At 42.6% G+C, this 15000-nt stretch overlaps 3 protein-coding genes across 5 annotated transcripts in view; 1 reads left to right on the top strand and 2 right to left on the bottom strand.

Annotated features, from left to right (window-relative positions):
• The window catches only part of wdr24 (WD repeat domain 24), a 13033-nt gene extending 7344 nt beyond the window's left edge, over positions 1 to 5689 (bottom strand). The window contains exons 1-5 of one of the 3 annotated variants that reach the window (XM_076298554.1): positions 5640 to 5689; positions 4759 to 4927; positions 4063 to 4172; positions 1307 to 1432; positions 238 to 598 (exon numbers count right to left, since the gene is read on the bottom strand). In XM_076298554.1, coding sequence (XP_076154669.1) covers positions 238 to 598; positions 1307 to 1426 — 481 coding nt within the window. In that variant the 5' untranslated portion in view covers positions 1427 to 1432; positions 4063 to 4172; positions 4759 to 4927; positions 5640 to 5689. Of the gene's footprint in view, positions 1 to 237; positions 599 to 1306; positions 1433 to 4062; positions 4176 to 4758; positions 4928 to 5198 lie in introns of all 3 variants that reach the window. The other 2 variants (XM_076298552.1, XM_076298551.1) reach the window with 2 other exon arrangements.
• A 35-nt stretch (positions 5690 to 5724) lies between these two features.
• Positions 5725 to 10021, top strand: LOC143138110 (uncharacterized). Its single transcript, XM_076298555.1, has 6 exons — positions 5725 to 5792; positions 5996 to 6158; positions 6589 to 6682; positions 6928 to 7087; positions 9172 to 9324; positions 9621 to 10021. The coding sequence occupies exons 2-6, from the start codon at positions 6022 to 6024 to the stop codon at positions 9800 to 9802; spliced, it is 726 nt and encodes a 241-aa protein (XP_076154670.1). The 5' UTR covers positions 5725 to 5792; positions 5996 to 6021; the 3' UTR covers positions 9803 to 10021.
• A 2378-nt stretch (positions 10022 to 12399) lies between these two features.
• rhbdl1 (rhomboid, veinlet-like 1 (Drosophila)) overlaps positions 12400 to 15000 on the bottom strand; it is a 21314-nt gene continuing 18713 nt past the window's right edge. Inside the window, exon 8 of the mRNA XM_076298550.1 lies at positions 12400 to 14236. Coding sequence (XP_076154665.1) covers positions 13965 to 14236 — 272 coding nt within the window. The 3' untranslated portion in view covers positions 12400 to 13964. The remainder of the gene's footprint in view (positions 14237 to 15000) is intronic.

Here is a 15000-nt window from a genome sequence, read left to right as displayed (position 1 = left end):
CTGGGAGTGTGTGTGCATGAACACTCTCACTACTCACCTTAGACTGTGTGTGTTTTTATGTGTATATGTGTGTATATATTATATGTCTAAATGGTTGTGTGTGTGTGTGTGTACTTTCTCTCACCACTCACCTTAGAAGGTGCACAAGGACTGTGTGTGTCTGTCAGTTTGTGTGTGTGTGTGTGTGTGTGTGTGTGTGTGTGTGTGTGTGTGTGTGCACACTCTCTCGCCACCCACCTGAGAAGGTGCTGACGGACTCCTTCTTGCGCAGGTCGAAGCACTTCATGAAGCCGTCCTGCGAGCCGGACAGCAGCATGTGCACCTCGGTGGGGTGGAAGCACACCTTGTTGACCGTGCGCTTGTGCTCAGTGAAGAGCTGCTCCTGCTTGTTGCGGCAGGGCCGGCCCAGGTTCCAGGTGACCACTGCGCCGTTGGTGGCCGCCGTGGCCAGCAGGTTCTCGTCCATCTGGTGCCACATGACGTCGGCACAGCTGAAGTTGAGCGAGGGCTTGCGCCCGACGCGCAGGTTGAGCCGCTCGGTGAAGCCCTCCTCCTCCAGCGCGTAGATCTTAAAGATGTTGCGCCCCGCCACCACCACCTGACAGAGACATGGAGGGACACTGTGACTTCTAGCATCCCTTTATTGGAACATTCATCTCATGTCACATTACATTACATTACATTACATTACACTGAAATACTTTACATTTATGACCTAAAACCAGCTACTAGAACTATAGCAACGAGAGAGAGAGAGAGAGAGAGAGAGAGAGAGAGAGAGAGAGAGAGAGAGAGAGAGAGAGAGAGAGAGAGAGAGAGAGAGAGAGAGAGAGAGAGAGAGAGAGAGAGAGAGAGAGAGAGAGAGAGAGAGAGAGAGAGAGATGGGCATAACTATATAAATAAAAAAGGTAAACAAATGATTTATCTGGTTACTTGTAAAAAGTATCTATGTGTATGGATTGCAGTGCACCACCATCTAAAGCACAGACAAAACTGAATGTAAGTGATTTAGAGTGTTTCACATATATCTAGTCCATCAGGTCTACTGTCTAATTTGTGTGTGTGGGAGTAGAAAGCCTGAGAGAGAAAAGGTGGAATGAGGTAACCCCCCCACCCCCACCCCCCCTCCCAAAGAGACCCAAATGTTCATTTTACCATCTCCACTGTCTTTTCTCAGACAGTTGTTAAAATACCAGCCTCATAAAAGTTTAAGAGTTGGACTTTTAAGAATCTAATTGTGAAAGGGTGCGTGATGGGTGTGTGCGTGACGCGCGTGTGTTTCAGAGCGAGAGAGACAGATACGAACCTGTCCTGCATCTCGGCACACACTGATGGCGTTGGCAGGGGCGTCCAGGTGGCAGAACATGGTCTTTCCCCCGACAGCGGCACTGCCCAGCGCCGTACTCACACGCGTCATCTTCTCCATCACCACCTGAGAAACGGAGAGGGCAAGTCAGGGGGACCCAGACACACACACACACACACACACACACACACACACACACACACACACACACACACACACACACACACACACACACACACACACACACACACACACACACACACACACACACACACACACACACACACACACACAGAGACAGAGAGAGAGAGAGAGAAAGTAATATTAAGTCCATTGTTACAACATATTAGCCTGGAAAATCCAGACCCTGATAATCTAGAAAGATTAATGGTCTGGCAAAGAGCAATGTAATGGCCCAACTCGAGGGGCGGCAACAAGCATGCATTTAAAAATCTCACTGCACGCAATTGGATAACACTAGACCATGTTTACTCTGAATGATTTCGGACTTCGACACAATCGGATAACACTATGACCAATGTGTACTGTCCTCCAACGTTGCAGCTCTATCTTCATCAGTTTAGCTGATTCCCCGGAATGCAAGGGGTAAAAGTAACGTGCATCATTGCTCTTTGCCAGAGTGTCTCGCAGAGACAATTCCATTGTGCTCTCGCGAGAACTCTGGATTTCCAGGGTAACAACATATTCCACATCACTTCATTCACAAGTAATTAAAACAATATAAAATAAATCATCTTCAACAGAAACTGTGTTACCCTGGGGGTACCGTTCCCTCATAACACCACATCTTCAAAACAATAGAGAAAGAGAGAGAGAGAGAGAAAGAGAGAGAGGCTGCAAAAACAGATAAAAGTGTCACCAAATTAATATTTTAGTTGTCTCCCATTTAGGTCAAATGTGTGTATTTTCTATGTATTATATTATCACTATGTAGATATTTACTATATTTCTCTATGTGTTTATATATGTGTGTGTGTGTCTGTGTGTATGTATGTGTGTGTATATATATATATTTATTTTATTTATTTTTTTCCTCATTATTTTAAACTATTTGCTATTCAGTTATTTCCTTTAGCATAATAAAAAACAACAGGGTTAATAAGGCCTGGTTGATTTTATTGAAATGAAAAGAGGACGTTCATTAATCCAATTAGCTTCAAAAGTCAACATCTGTCATTCAGTGCCTCGGCACTCTTTCGTCTGATTCAGGTCAGCAGAGCAAGCCGCTGATGTCCTTAACAACCCAACAACACAATAAACAATTATCATCTCCATCATCCTTCATCTCCTCTCCTGTGGTGGATTCATTCATTCATTTAGAAACATAAACCACTCAACCATGTTTCCCAGTCTGTCTATTATGTACATTTTACCTAGTGCTATGTCCTAAACAAACAACCCACACACATTTAAGTATGATACCCGGTGATGGGTTCTCCTGTAAAGAACTAAAGATTTTTAACCCACTGCTGCTAGAGAACCGTCCAGTGCTTTGCTCTGCTCTGGCTTGCGTGACTGAGATGAGTTTTGCCCGCCTGGTGGGAACATTAACTGGGACACAGCCGTCTTTACATTCTTTGGGGAGAGGAAGCAAGCGAGGGAGAGAAAGCGAGGGAGAGAAAGAGAGAGAGAGAGAGAGAGAGAGAGAGAAAGAGAGAGTGTGAGTTTGAGTGTGTGTGTGAGAGAGAGAAAGGAGAGGAAAAAGGGGGTGGGGTTCAGCGAGAGAGGGGTGTGTGAGAGAGGGATTTGGGGGCCTACATTATACATTACACACCAACATAACCACACACACACACACTCGCAACACAACTGTCCATGACTGCGGTAATAATAACCTGCTGCAGTTAGTCCTACAGCCAGAGGGTGGCAGCACTACAAAGCACTGGTGGGGAATGCCTTATTTTACAGGTCACTCCACAAGATTACCCTAGGTTTACACAAACAGTTTGTGGACAAATTCGTTTCATTAGCATCTCTATAAGTAAAGACCCATTCAGACCGAGGCTGACACAGCAGCTTTTACCGCCCCCCCCCCTCCCCCCACCAAAAAAAACCAGATCGACCACCATGAACTTGCACAGCTTGCTGAGTGACTGCCATTTATCATTTTAGCTAAGGATCCCATAAGTTGTAGATTGTTCTGACCTTTTCAGATCTTTAAAAATAAGAGACTGGAATTGACATTGGTGAAATACCAAGCAATGGCAGGGCGTGTGAGTGGCTGTGAGCCTGGGAATGTGAGGGCAGACACATTCATGTGGCATTCTAGGCATTTTAGACCACAACAAAAAGAACACTAAAACACCCTCTAATATAGAACTAGCATTCTGACCCAGGAACATGCAGCCCTGCATATTACAGGGATAAGGAGATTTTATGAGATGACACAAACGTGTGATGACAAAGGAGTGTCGCTGTCAGGAAGACAGCAGTGTGTGTGTGTGTGTGTGTGTATGTGTGTGTGTGTGTGTGTGTGTTGTTTCTGTCTGTCAGTAGAGTGTTGTGTGCGGAATTCTCTGTGATGATCTCATACTACTCATGACTCAGTACCCCAAACAGATGAAGTATGCTAAACAACAACAACTAAAACAAAAATACAAAGATGCTTCTAGATTTACAGGAAGCAGACTATTTATTCTACAATAACTGTGCTTTGTTCTATGATGCTCTTCTCCAGTTGGTCTCTTCAAGTGGATAAAGAGGGGTTCACTGAAGAAGGTTCTTGCGACACTTACTAGTTCCAGAGGAAGCCTGGGGGACCCCTCAGCTTCTCCAGCCAATCAGACGCTCCCTCTCAGCCCCCTGCAGCCAATCAGCAGGTCCCTCAGGAATCCAGCGCAGAGTGCTGCTGGGAAATGAGTTCAGGAGATGAGCTGGCTTGTGCTAGTTTTCAGACATACTGCTCTACAATGCGTGTGACCCAGCTATGAGATCAACAGTCTCGCCAAATAAAGAAACCAGGACTCCCCTGACCATCAACTCAAAAATCTAAGCCATTGTGTTTTGTATCCGATCAATCATAATTAAAATGTCCTTATCTTATACTTACATTAATAACACTGATGGTACATTAATAGGCATGTTTATGTTTTCTTTAGTCTGTACACAGCAATAATGTCTTGGATTTGAAAGGTTTTGTTTTGGCTGTTTTAATAAGCGGCTCTTGTTTGTGGTTGGAATGGGCACAGCATTTCAAGACCCTTCTGAGCTGTACAAAAGCAAAACATAGGATAGAAGCAAGCTTTGAAGAGAATCTCTTGAATTCCAGAATTAAATTCCTGAGCAAGGCTTTTTACAAAGATACAGAACTGACTTGCAGAACACAGAATGCAGAATTTACAATTATGGTCATGCAGATATATTTCAGATTACATGAGTCATTAGTCAGCACCTTTGAACAAATACAAAAATATCACAATCGCAATACTTACCGTATATTCAAGTGGTCTTGTAAAAACTGGATAAGATTATGCTTCTGGTATCGGCGGCACATGACGAGGTGCCCACGCGCGCTAGGCGGTCTCCTGTGACCACGCGCTGGGGCCCTGTGTCGCGTTTGACATCTCCAGAGAGAATAACACTCTCGTGCTGTGTTTCAAGCTACAGTACATACGAGAAAGTGTACAAGAAGTTGCGAATGCAAAGCACTCTCATCCTCTAAGTTTACAAAGTTCAACCCACATAAAAACAGAGATATATGTACGTGTTTTAAGCTGGAAGTGTTATCGTTATACATCAACGCAATTTCACTAAACGTAATTTTCACGCAAGAATATCATTACTCTATTATAAGAGCGACAAACATACATTTTACTACAAGAATACCTTAGTCGTAAGCTTAAGACTTTAGTCGTATTATAATAAGTCATACCTATCTCATGGGAGTCGGAGAAATCTCGATAACGTTAGATGTTCTTATGTTATCGTCTCATAGTTGCATGCATGAAGCTAGCTTAGTTTCAAAAAGGTGTAAATGCATTGCATTGTATAGCATGCAATGAGCAAATGTATAACACTCTTAATAATTCTTCAGATGATTCCTAAAATGTTACACCAGAAGGCTGTGTTTGTATCTTTGTGGAAAACTTTATGTCACTCAGCATGTGCTAGCAGCAGTAGGTTAGCCAAGTGATGAAAGTGAAACATAAACAAATTGGTTTGATACTAGCCCATTCGGTCGTAGCAGCCATTATCTGGCAAGCGAATAGTGCCTTTTATACGTTATATCCTCGTGAATTCCGGACTACCCAAACCTGAGATAAAGTCAAAACAACTACTTCACTAGCAGCTCGGCACACTCGGGTGAACTAACCTTCCAAAGCAAGCAAATGTTGTGGACTTTCTTTACTGACAACCGGATGTTGTAACTCAACTGCCGCAAATAAATCGTTATTTACGACAGTACCAACGGTAGACGACCAGTCTATGGTCTGCATCTGCATCTGCTTGTGTACAAGGTTACTGAGTAAGTTGAGATTGACTGAACAGAAATTCACTGAGCTTTAAAACCAGGTTCTGAAAAGTATAGCTGTGTCGAGAAGTCTAGTCTTAGGAGTAGCCTACAAACACCACAAACAACGTGTTCTGACGGTTCACGGTACAGTAGTATGCACTGAACAGTCAGTCAGCAACATAACTTCTGAATTGTTTCTGTTACCTAAAATACAGTGCAGTGAACTCTTGTCTCCTAAACGATGCCAATGGACGCAGGACTGTTCAGCTGCTCTGACCCAGCAGTGTGGAGGGGGGTGCATGAGAAATACTGGGCAGTTGTAGAGACTAAGTCCTCAGGGAAAGGCAAGGCAGGAAAACTGCTGGCTCTGGACAAGTGGTGAGCACATACACACACACACACACACCTTGTTTTCTGTGTAGTGCAATTGATCTAGGACCTCTTGTGATGAACATGCAAATCACTTGTAAAGTGGATCAATCAGGCCAAGGCTTAGTGTATGCACACACAGTCAATAGGAGCTGTCTAGACATGTGTGCATGTGTAGTTGCTCTGATGTAAAGAACAGTGTGTAGCCTACTCACCTTTTACTCATCCCAATATCATCATCAATGTTGTGATTCGGGACTATCAATTTGAAGGCCACAAGTGTTCACTTGATCTTCATGGAATTAGAATGATAGATATAGATAGATAGATTACTTTATTCATCCCCAGAGGAAATTATTTTTATAATGAGTTGTTCTCCAGGATGAGGCTAAGGGCACATGGGGTGATTCTGTCTGTCTGATGTTTGGTCTCTGAGCAGGTATCAGGAGGAGCTCCCAAAGCAGATTACTGCCCGGACACAACGTCACGTTACCCGTGATGAGCTGAGCAAGCTTATGGAGTGGAAACTAACGGTCAGTATGGACATATGAATACATGCAGGGTCCACATCCACTTTTATTCAGTTAATATTAAATATTAATTTTACTAGTTCTGTACAGGTAAAATAACAAATGTGTCTGCTTTTCCACGATACACTATGCCCCAACCATCCCAGATGAACTTAAATAAATAAAAGCACATTCACAAAGTTTGTAAAAATGCTGAGCCCTAGAGGGTAGAGAAGGATTGGTATTGGTATTTTTTCTTTTTTCCCCAGAGGGGAAAGTTCCGACCAAGACTGCAGCAGCTGATTGGCTCCAACAGTGAGGAGGTGGTGCAGAGCTGCAGCATCAAGGCGTTTGGTCTGCTGCCAGACGTTCAGGCGGCCATCACGGAGCTGAGCACTCTCAAAGGGATGGGTCCAGCCACAGCCTCAGGTTTAGACACCGACCGTTACATTACATCTGCACCACTACATACACAAACCCATACACACATTCTATAGTTTATGTAAGGGATGAAGGACAACACATCTCTCACCTCTCTCTTTAAAGAGTGTGACAATGTGTGACATTCATTACCAGTTATAACATCACAAGAAACATTAGTATCTGTAACACAGGGGGCACTAATTTGAATGTGCAGCGTGCCGTACGTACCACTAACATGCTGTGGAAACCACACAATGACAACAAGCGTCAATACCAATATTTGCTCATTTATTGACACATTGTACAGCGTAATGTAGCAGAAATCAGTTGAGTAATTTAAGTGTTTATCTAACATCGAGAGAGCATTAGTTTGTGTGGGTCGGTATACGCATTGCATTGTGCATTGCATCTCATACAAATAGGAGTCCATAACCTCATGTTTAACAGCTGGTTGAGGCACCTACAGTTACATTATGTAATCTATACCATTACATGAGCAGACCGATACCCACATACTACACATATTTGTAAAGAATAATGAACACAGCATTCGGGTGTTACAAAATAATAACACCCGAATAAAGCTGTTACACCATTGCAGCTATGCATTGCACTACATATATGGACATTGTGTTACAGATGCTGAAAAGAAATACCACAATTATTCATTTGCCTCTCTTGTTTCAATCCTGATCATGTGGTCCCTGATCATGTGGCTTATCTGAGAATAATGCTGAACTAGCAGTGTGTTATATCATTTAATCATATCCCAGTTCTTGTCTTTCTGTTTCTGAACTGGTTGACATCGAGATGACCGTTGTATCGTACCTTTACTGCCAGATAGGCTACTTTGTATGAGTATCTATTCAAACAGTGCTTCCCAAATTTTTTTCTCTTGTGTCACACTATTTACTATGAAAAAAAATGTGATTTGTATAGCCTCAAGTTTCAGGCATTGCACTGTATTTGTAAAGCGCCTTTATCCAAAGTGCTTTACAGATTTATGCCTCTCAGTTGACCCATTCACACGCATATTTACACATACCGATGGGGAACGGCTGCCATGCAAGGCGCCAATCAGCACATCGGGGGCAGTTTGGGTTTCAGTGTCTTGTTCCTGGACACTTCAACAGAGTTGGGAGGAGCTGGCCTCAAACCAGAAACCGTCCAGTTGCCTAACAACTCCTCTACTCCCTGAGTCACTGTGGCATTTAAATTGTTATTAAAACAAAAAGTGGTGGCACACAGGACCCGGGTTCAAGTCTGACCTGCGGTCATTTCCCAATCCCAACCCATCTCTCTCTCCCACTCACTTCCGTCACTCTTCCCTGTCCTATCTGAATACAGGCAAAACGCTAAAAAAATAATACACTTTAAATAATCGTAACAATGATTTTTCATGCTCTTAAGGCACAGTTTGACAGACTCTGTGCTAAGGAAAAACATATTATGTGTGATGCATGATTTCACATAGATATTATACATGTAGTGGCAACATTTCAGTTCACTATTTCTGTATAATTAGACTACCTCTTGACATGGGCAAAATAAAAGGTAATCTTTGACCCCATAGCCTACGCAACTTCATCATCATCCACCTCCTTTATGCCATAGCCTACTGAGTTGAGATGACCATTGATGTGTTTTATTTTGATATCATCAAAGGAACAGAATCTCAGTACTTGGATTTGTAGAAGATGATGTCAGTAAAGAAATACTATTACAAGACTATAGATGACAGACCATAGGTGATAGTCAAAAAGATGTTTGCTTCTATCCTGTGTCTGAAGCATCTAATTTCACACGTTTCTGAACATTCTACCATTCTCACATGCGCAGTACAGGATCTATAGCAACCAGCAGATAATCAGCATATAAATTATCACCTTAATTACACTATTTTCAACATTAAATGCCACATATGTAATTCAGTATGCACAAAGTAATATTTAAATGCAAAAATATGAACAAAAAGGCATTTTCACATAATTTGGCTCTTACAATAAATATGTGCTGTCAGAGATTTGAATAATATCTGTCAAATTTAATTGAGCAGAACTCGAGATGTATTCTTTTTTCCATCTGTCCAGCGGTGCTAGCAGCAGGGGCTGGCGAGGAGGTGGCGTTTATGGCAGATGAGAGTGTGGAGAGCATCCCAGAGCTCCGTCCAGTGCAGTACACAGCCAAACACTACAGCCTCTACCTGGACAAAATCACCCAGAAGACAAAGACCCTCAACACAGGTAAGGCATGTGTTACCTTGGGATCATTTCACCGTGTGTGTGTGTGTGTGTGTGTGTGTGTGTGTGTGTGTGTGTGTGTGTGTGTGTGTGTGTGTGTGTGTGTGTGTGTGTGTGTGTGTGTGTGTGTGTGTGTGTGTGTGTGTGTGTGTGTGTGTGTGTGTGTGTGCGCGCGCGCTTGAGCAACATGGCACCTCAAAACAGGTACCACATACCTCACTGAGATAATTTCAGTTGACTCTGTGTGCACGCTTCACTTCATATCACTCTCTCTCTCTCTCTCTCTCTTTCTCTCTTAGTGGACAGTCAACAGGATTGGACTCCTCATAGGGTGGAGTTGTGTTTATGGACATGGGCAGTAGCCAGTAAGCTGCAGCCATCTCTGTTGGAGGAGTTTAATGACCTTAAACACCAAACCAATCAAGAGCCAGTTAAGAGACCTGCAGCCAATGACAGAGCAGCTAAGAGGCAGAAAACCTAATAAGGTGTTGTGATGTACCAACTGCTATTTTGAAGTACAGTTCCTTGTTGTTGGCCACAGATCTCTATACCTCTATTATGGTCTTGATCACACACTGTTAAGATGGTGGTCACATGGACCAATCTAAATCTGAAGACATTCCAGCCATTTATATATTGTTTCTAAAGGTTGTTTTTTTCTTTGCCTGTAATGCATGAATAAAGATATTTTATAAAGAGGTCCATTAGTTTCAAACATCTTTTTGAGGCATTCATGACATTAACATTCTGTTAACTTGATTTCTGAAATATAACTGATAAATGCAAACACACACACACACACACACACACACACACACACACTTTCAGCAACATATCTAATAACTAAAGAGACATGGATAGGCCAAGCCACAGTATCGCTCTTTATTCTCATGTTGTCTATATGAAAGCAGGTAGAATGACCAGTAGAAAAGGGAAAAGAACAGGGAATTGAAATCCATAGAAAACGGCTGAGAACATCTCAACATTTACATTACATCATGAAGAAACTGTGGACTGTTATAGAAACAATCTATATTTACATATGTGTGTACTATTGTTGTTACTTAAACAGAAAGAGGGGAAAAACATAATTTGAGATTCATAAAATCTGAGTAAAAAAAAAAAAAGAGTTTACAAAATGTGAATCAGAGCCTGCTGTCTAGACAGGAGATTTCTGTGTGTTTGTTTTTGGCACCATATTTGAGTCAGCAGGGTTGAATGGAGTTCACTGTAGCTGATCTAAGAAATGATGGATTGGCTGAGGCCAGTTAGATCAAAATGCTACTCCGTCTGTCACATTGAGAGTTCATAAGGATATACACTCCAGGGAAAATGGGAAGATTCTGTTTTCTGCCGAAAACTTTAGAGTCAATATTCAGTGTGTGATGTATATTGCATATCTTCCAGGCTCACACATTTGGCCAGAACAGTTTTTTTTAAATCTATGATTGATGTTCACTGTTGTAGCTGTTCAAGGTCAGAGTTTTTGAGAAAAGTATTAGGGTTGTTTACTTTAACTGTTAAACCCCACAATCTTTTAATCAACGAAGCAAAAGAAGAGTTGAATTTAACTGCCAAACGGGTATTACCAAAATCATGACATTCAACTACTTTACCTCAATGCTAAAAACAAACTAAATCAGTTAGAACGGCAAGGTTATGTAGGTTCATGGACTCAAAACATGACTTTTTTCTAAACTCTGGAATTGGATTATGTATGTGTTTACAATTTGAGAATGCTCGGCAGTAGTTTCTTCCGTTTCTGAAACACTGATGTCAGAGCAAATCAAAACATTCAATCATTCTTGGTGTAAATGTAAAATAATTTAATTTTAATTTCACTGGAGTTACAAATTAAAGATGCCACAGTTTCTTTTTGCTTTTCAAGACACACAGATTAAGCCACGTGAAAATGAATGTCATGTTACAAGGAAGGAACCGACAGGAAAGTTCTAGAATGTTACTAACAATAGCAGAGGATACTGCATTCAAAGACCACCTCATGTAGGCAGGAGTACACTGCATCCCACAGTGGGATGACTTTCCTCTGACTCTCAGGGTCTGCACAAATCTCACAGGAACTGTATGGAATGGGAGCGAGCAATATGGCTACTTTATTGACAACCCTACAACCTTTACAACCTTCCTTGTGGCTTAAGAGCACTGGTATCAGGCCCACAAACTCCTTCAGCCCTTCAATGAATTAGCTGACTATGTCAAAATCACCACCACCTTCAATCTGAATACTCTTAAAATGGCCTCTCCTTTGTTTTTCCTTAGGCCTATGTGACAAACCAGATAGCATACATAAGCATGTCAGATTAAATGGCATTGTGATTTATGTTCGCCTATACCTGTCATTTATGAAAATCAATAGCTGTGAAGGACTACAGGAGAGGTTCCAATTTAAGTTTATTGAGATTGAAACACAGCCAGGCACTGAGTGAAGCTACAAGCCTGAAAAGGGTTACTGGGGCAGAGCTCTATTCTGGTAGAGGTTAGCATGAAGCTAAAATATCGAGCTACTTGCTCAATACAGATCAGTGTAGAGCTAACACACTGAGCTAGCTACATGCCTAGTTGGGAATTTAGCATAATGCTAATGCCATGATACTGTAAAACAGGAGTTAGCATGAAGCTAACACACTGGGGGGACTGTTTTCTTAGTAGTGCTGTCATTGTAACAGTACAAGTCTAATGAGCTACACTAGCCTGCTGTCATACAGCACATAGAGAACATGCTCAAGTAACACTGAGTATCTCACACACACACACACACACACACACACTCCCCAGATAACTCTAAGTGTATCATTTTTCCTTTAAATGCCACATTCTACGCATCCTCTTTTCCGAAAAGTTGCAACTTTGATCTGTTCAGTGGCACCACACAGAAATTGTATTATCTGAGCCGCTAAACACACACACTAGAAACTGGAGTTGCTTCTGCTCTGAAGCAAGCAATGACCTTTTCCTCAGACCCTCTCTGTCTCACGCAAAGGTACGCACACACACACACACACAAACATAAACACACACAAACATACTCACTCACACCATGATGTGTGATAAATAAATAAACAATTTTGGCACAAGATTCAACAGCATCAGCACATGACATCACAAAGCAGCAGAGGGCTCGTCATAGCAACCTGACCCCTCAAACCCCTCACCTAACACATCCCCATAGGTCAGTCTGAGACGGACAACATAAAATGTCCTCACGAGCGTCAGAAGACACGACCCAAAAATGTCCTCATAAATCTGTCACGCAAAAATACACATTGCAGGAAATGTTATAAATGCTCAGTAGATTATGTGTCAGATTTCAAGTTCATAAGAGTTTCAGCATTATAGAGAATGTTCACACAATAACATATATATTTTTAACACAAGTAACACAAAGTAGGGGATTTTTTTTTCTTTCCTCTCACTTTGGCAACTTTGACAATATCTGGCAACCCTCGCAATACTGAAGTGAATTCCTGAATATACAGAAAAACAGAAGTAAGGATTACCTGTGGTCACCTTGGCAGTGCTCCCCTAGGTAATGGTTGCCAAGGCAGGCTGTTACATGAATGATGATGTCACTGACACCTCATGTAAGGGGTCAAAGTTCAAGCTGTCAGAGGTTAGGTCAGTCAGTTAGGGTTTGTCCCTCCTGGCTTTGGTGTTGTTCTGGTGATGCAGTTCTTCAGTGGCTGGACTGTAGAGGTGTAGGTTTGTTCATTTTATGTAGTGTCTTGACTCACTTGACTTGTGGTGTACATGTGTGTACACACAAACAAACACACACATACACACACACACTAACAGAACATATGAATTATGGGACCAGTAAAGAGAATACACACACACAGTACAGTATAACCAACTGCAGAGAAAGAGACAAAACAGATCCAGTTTAAAAACTGGTGTTCCTTCACACATCACATCTTGGCCCGTTCAAAAAGTAGCTTCACAACCTCTAAACTAGGTCAGTTTTAGCATTTCGCTCAAATAGAACTAGACACTGTGTGTGTGTGTGTGTGTGTGTGTGTGTGTGTGTGTGTGTGTGTGTGTGTGTGTGTGTGTGTGTCCATGGGATTATGGCAGGATTCTTGATGGGAATACATAGCTGGTTGTGTATTGTGTTTACTTTATTGTCTGTTGTTTGTCGGAGTTGTACTTTCTGTTGAAGTGTATGCTGAGGTACGCTTGTCCTCCTGTTTATTGTGTTTGTTTGTGTCTCTGTGTGTGTGTGTATGTGCATTTTTTCAATGCATTACTGAACCAAGGAGTTTTGTGTCTTTATACAACTCTAATTGTTGTGGATGTGTGTTATAGATACTGAAGTCTATTGTTTGTGTGTACATGTATGCGTATAGCTGCCCAGTGTTAATGACAGCAACTACAAACCAACCAATAACAGCAAAGTCTCATCTTTAAACCACACCACCTCTCTCTCGCTCTCTCTCTCTCTCTCTCTCTCTCTCTCTCTCTCTCTCTCTCTGGTGGGGTTATTCACTTGTTTCGTTTTAGAGGGGGGGGGGTAGAAGGGTTTTTGGCTGGACGTTTATCCGTGATGGCTGAAACCAAGGAGGAGGAGGTGCACTGGGGGCTTGGATGAAGCAGCACGATTGGTAACCCCCCACAACCGTGCGTCATGGCGGCGGCGGAATCTGGACGCCGAGCAGCTCGTAGGCGAAGATGTTCCAGAAGATGGCGAAGAGGAGGAAGGTGATGAAGGAGAAAACGAGCACCCACCAGGAGCACTGCGTCTGCAGGCTCTCCTCGTAGCTGCGCAGGATCAGCAGGCCCATGCTGATGCCCACCACCGCGCCCGACAGGTGCGCCATGAAGCTCGGCTGCGGCCCTGACGACGGCAGCGGCGGCGAGAAGCGCAGCCACACCGCACGGCCCACCTCGGAACTCACTGCAGACGGACCGCGGGGGTTGGAGGGGAAGAGAAGAAGGAGAGACAGAAATTGCAACAGATATAGAGAAAGCTATAGATAAAGAGAGACAGAAAGGAAAGAGAGACATAGAAAGATAGACAAAAAGACAGAACATAAGAGAGAGGAAGATAGAAAGGGTGAAAGAGAAGTAGAAAGAGAAAGAAAATACAGAGAAAGAAAGAGGCATTGAGAATAGAAAGAGAGAAACAGAATAAGATTCAGATGAGGATAGACATGGAAAGGAAGAAATAAAAAAAGGATTGAAAGGTGGAGAGAGAGAGAGAGAGAGAATATGAAAAACAGATAGAGAAAACAAAACAGAGAGGCAGACAGTGATGAAGAGAGGATGTATGGAGCACAGAGCCAAAGGCAGCTCATGTAACTGAGCACTTCACTCAGTGAGAGAGAAAAGGACAGAGAAAGAGAGACGGATAGAGAGGAAGAGGAGGAGGAGGAGGAGGGCAGCATTACACTCAGGAATACTCTGAACAGTCTCAGATGGCCCAGTAGAGTGAAGGGTGAGGAAAACACACACAAACACCAAAACCGCAAACTGACATCTGATATAGCTGCTGAAATCACTATAGCATGCATGACTGACTCGTATGACTCCTCTCAGCATCAGTTCCTATATCTTTTGGGCTTTTTGCCTTTATATCTATAGGACAGTGGAGAGAGACAGGAGGCGAGTGCGTGTGAGATGGGGTGGGATCGGGACATGACCACAGGCCGTAATCAAACC

The sequence above is a fragment of the Alosa pseudoharengus genome, unplaced genomic scaffold, assembly GCF_046254945.1.
Source record: "Alosa pseudoharengus isolate Yale_2024_CS ecotype anadromous, Long Island Sound unplaced genomic scaffold, YU_APseudo_1.1 YU_APseudo_1.1_scf_21, whole genome shotgun sequence".
Lineage (NCBI taxonomy): Eukaryota > Metazoa > Chordata > Actinopteri > Clupeiformes > Clupeidae > Alosa > Alosa pseudoharengus.
This window is presented reverse-complemented; position numbering and strand designations above follow the sequence as displayed.

Coding starts and splice junctions, on each gene's coding strand:
- LOC143138110 (XM_076298555.1), top strand. CDS start 6,022: ATGCCAATGGACGCAGGACTGTTCAGCTGCTCTGACCCAGCAGTGTGG. Junction 6,159..6,588: donor CTGCTGGCTCTGGACAAGTG/GTGAGCACATAC, acceptor GTCTCTGAGCAG/GTATCAGGAGGAGCTCCCAA. Junction 6,683..6,927: donor TTATGGAGTGGAAACTAACG/GTCAGTATGGAC, acceptor TTTTTTCCCCAG/AGGGGAAAGTTCCGACCAAG.